The 3,217-nt window shown below is 55.6% G+C and overlaps 1 protein-coding gene across 1 annotated transcript; it reads right to left on the bottom strand.

Annotated features, from left to right (window-relative positions):
- Nucleotides 1–1,116: 1,116 nt before the first annotated feature.
- Nucleotides 1,117–3,005, bottom strand: CCDC71L (coiled-coil domain containing 71 like). Its single transcript, XM_071733934.1, has one exon. It carries the CDS (start codon nucleotides 2,804–2,806, stop codon nucleotides 1,955–1,957), a length of 852 nt encoding a protein of 283 aa, XP_071590035.1. The 5' UTR covers nucleotides 2,807–3,005; the 3' UTR covers nucleotides 1,117–1,954.
- Nucleotides 3,006–3,217: the final 212 nt, after the last annotated feature.

The following is a 3,217-nucleotide window of genomic DNA, read 5'->3' as shown; positions in this document are numbered from 1 at the left end:
ACACTCTTAACCTGGTTTTCTAAAGTGGAACTTCAAAACTAAGATATTTGGAGCCTCAGCATTTGGCCACAATGAGTTTTGAACCAACACAGCTTCACCTTTACATTTAAGCAGGTATTATAGCCAGAGAAATAGAGCAACAATACGCACCCTTGAACTTTCATTTCCTAATTCCCTTTTGAGATGCAACGTGGCAGTAGTGCAGCCATCAGCAGGCAGTCTAACATTATGTAAACTATTTCAAAAGCCTGATGGCTATAGATTGTGTGTTAGTTTGCAAGAATAAGAACCTTTCAGCTTTACTAGGTAAGAACTACAAAATATAAACAGGTTTTATAAGCAGCCAGCTGCTTTATCTTAGTGAGTTTTTACAGGCTGCATCAAGCTATCCTATTGCCTCTCTCAAGCACAGGCAACAAGGAGTCAACAACCACCAGAAAAGAAATTTTAAGAGCTGTAAAACCACTCTAAAAGCAAGTTCTGAAGTCATTCATTCCACCATGGAAACTGGTGAATTAGTCTCATTTGCTGAGATTCTAGGGACATAAACTATTATCAAGCATTTATTTCTTTCCCAGGCATAAAAAATTGTTTCTCTCACGTGCACCTTTGCTCCTCACACACCAATTGCAAGACAAAGACATAAAGAAAGCTCTTAACATATCAGTTTAAAGAGAGACTTCCTATTGTACAAAATGACAACACAGCATTTTTCAGTCAAAATACTCATCGCATCATGAATTTTGCATCATAGTCCACTGTGAAGCCCAAGAGAGGTTTATAAAAAGAATTACACTTAAGTAATTATGTTAAATATTATCATCCATCATTCATTATCTCCCAACCACGACACTGTTTTGAAGTGAACGGGTATCAAGTTTTTTTTCTTTTTGCAGAGAGAGGCACTTCGAGTGCAGTACGTGAGTCATGTGAGCTACTGACTTTTGGTCGTCAGAGACAACATTGTATCATACTTGATCTTCAAACACCTACACGCTGCTTTGATGATCAGTTACATTCTTCACAAACTCCAGCCTTATTTACATTACGAGCCCAGATGGTGTACCTCCCCGAGGAACCCGGCCCTTACGCAGTTTCATTGAACTGAAACGCCACTTGTTCTTTGACTTTTATTAAGTTCACTTAGGTTGACCAAATGAGCATCCCTAAAGTAAACAGGTTTATAAAATATCAGGATGATTCTATCTTTAGGTGCTCAATAGAAACAAATACTTATTTCAACTAGAAAACTTTAAAAATGACTTTAGATACAAAAGTGTAACAATTATACTGCGCGATACATCTTTATATATCACTAAGCCCATGAAATTTAAAAAAAAAAAAAAAAAAGTTTTTGCACCATCAAGAACAGCCACAAGTCCTGAACCTCCATTCTTTATGCATCCTTGATCAGAGTGAACTGAAACTTGGGAATGCCTGGGATTCAGAATACCCTGAGCACATACTAGTGCAACACCACAAAGCATACATAATCCATCGGAAAAGTGGGAGGCGGGAGGGGGCGCGGGTGTTTTTAAAAAAAAAAAAAAAAGCAATAATCAGATGGGGCTTTATTATACAAGCATGAAAGTAAGATCCTTTGGAAAATAACTTCTTGGGTGGATTTCTGGACCAGTGAGGTAGCCCAATGGGAGAGAAAAAAGTGGAAGTGGAACTTGGTCCCCACGCGTGACACCTGCCAGGCGGCTCCCGCCTCCCCGCCGGGGACGGGACGGGACCCAGCCCGGGTCCCTGGCTGCGCGGCGGCCCGGCAAGCCGCCCCCTGTGCGGCTGGGGGGCCCAGGCCCGGCCCCTGCCCGAGCGAGCCATAAAGTGCAGCAGCAGAACACGATCCAGACAAAAGCAATGTAAACAGGTGACTGATATCGGTCTCTTTGTCCGCACCCGCAGCGAAGCTGAGGCACCGGCCGTGCCCCCTCCCGCCGCGGGGGCCTCAGGACGGCGCTACGGGCAAGCGGCGCACCCGCACCACGGGGCACAGGTCCACGCCGAGGATCCGCTGCGCCCGCCGCCGCGCCGCCACCAGGCTCCGGCGGCTCCAGACGCTGCCCCGCAGCCGGATGGTGGGGAAGGTGGTGAGGCGGGGGGTGGCCGCCTTCCAGATCTCCTCCAGCGACTTGCCGCCGAACGGCTCCCAGGCGGCCCCCTCCTCCGGGCTGCCCCGCTCACTGTCCGCCTCCTCCGCCTCCGGCGGAGGCAATAACGCCGCCGCCTGCCCCCCGCCGCGGGGGCCGCCGGCCGCCGGTGCCGCTGGCCGCGGCCTCTCCCGAACCCTCCTACGGCGCCGCCGCCGCCTCCGCCGCTTAGCGCTGCCACCCGCAGCCGCGGCCCGGCGCTTGGCGTCGACGGCCGCCAGGCGCCGCTTGCTGGCGCGGCGGCGGTGCCGCTCCGCCGAGGGCGGCGGCGGATCGGGGACGACGGCGCGGCAGGAGGCGTATCCGTAGACGTCCTTGCTGCGGAGGATGACCGGGGAGAACTCGTGCTTGAGGCTGCAGAGGAAGTTCCACAGCTCCGAGTCGGAGCTCATGAACTCCGTGGACTTGGGCATGAAGAGCTTGAGGGCGTCGCCCAGCGCCTTGGTGCCGGCGAAGGAGACCTGCGAACGGGAGTACACAACTTTCTCCTCCTCCCCTTCCAGCCCCCAGGCGGCGGGCGCCGCTCCGCCGCCAGCTGCCCCCGACACCGCCGCCCGGGCTTCCGCGGGCGCTGCCGCGGCGCTGCCCGCCTCTGGGTTCATCTTCCCGGCTTCTCTCTCCAGCGCCGCCTGCTTCCTACTGCGGGTCATGGAGCAGAGGGAAGGAGTTAGGAGGGAGGGAGAGAGAGAGAGAGAGCGGAGCCGGGGCGCCGGCCGCAGCTCGGCCGCCGCCGGGCGCGAGCCGCCTCACCGCACCTCGCCGCCTGCGCGCCGGGTAGGGAGCGGCGATCGATCTCCTGCCGCCCGACACAAAATGGCGCTTTAAAGTCCCAGGCGGGGACTGCGCGGCGTCCCGCCCTCCCTCCGCGCCGGGCGGTTGGCCCGTTTGAAACACGTCGGGCAGGCCGCGCCCCACCCCCGCGCCGTGGAGGCGGCCGAGGGGAGGGCGGCGGGCGCACGGCGTGGGGGTGCGCTGGGGGCGGTGAGGGCACTGACCAGAGCCGCCTGTCCCGGGGCGGCGGGGTAGCAGGGACCCGCTGGGGGTCACCTGCGTGACCAGGG

This window comes from Heliangelus exortis, chromosome 1 (assembly GCF_036169615.1).
Source record: "Heliangelus exortis chromosome 1, bHelExo1.hap1, whole genome shotgun sequence".
Classification (NCBI taxonomy): domain Eukaryota; kingdom Metazoa; phylum Chordata; class Aves; order Apodiformes; family Trochilidae; genus Heliangelus; species Heliangelus exortis.
The sequence above is the reverse complement of the archived record's forward strand: the minus strand, read 5'-3'. Positions and strand labels throughout refer to the sequence as shown.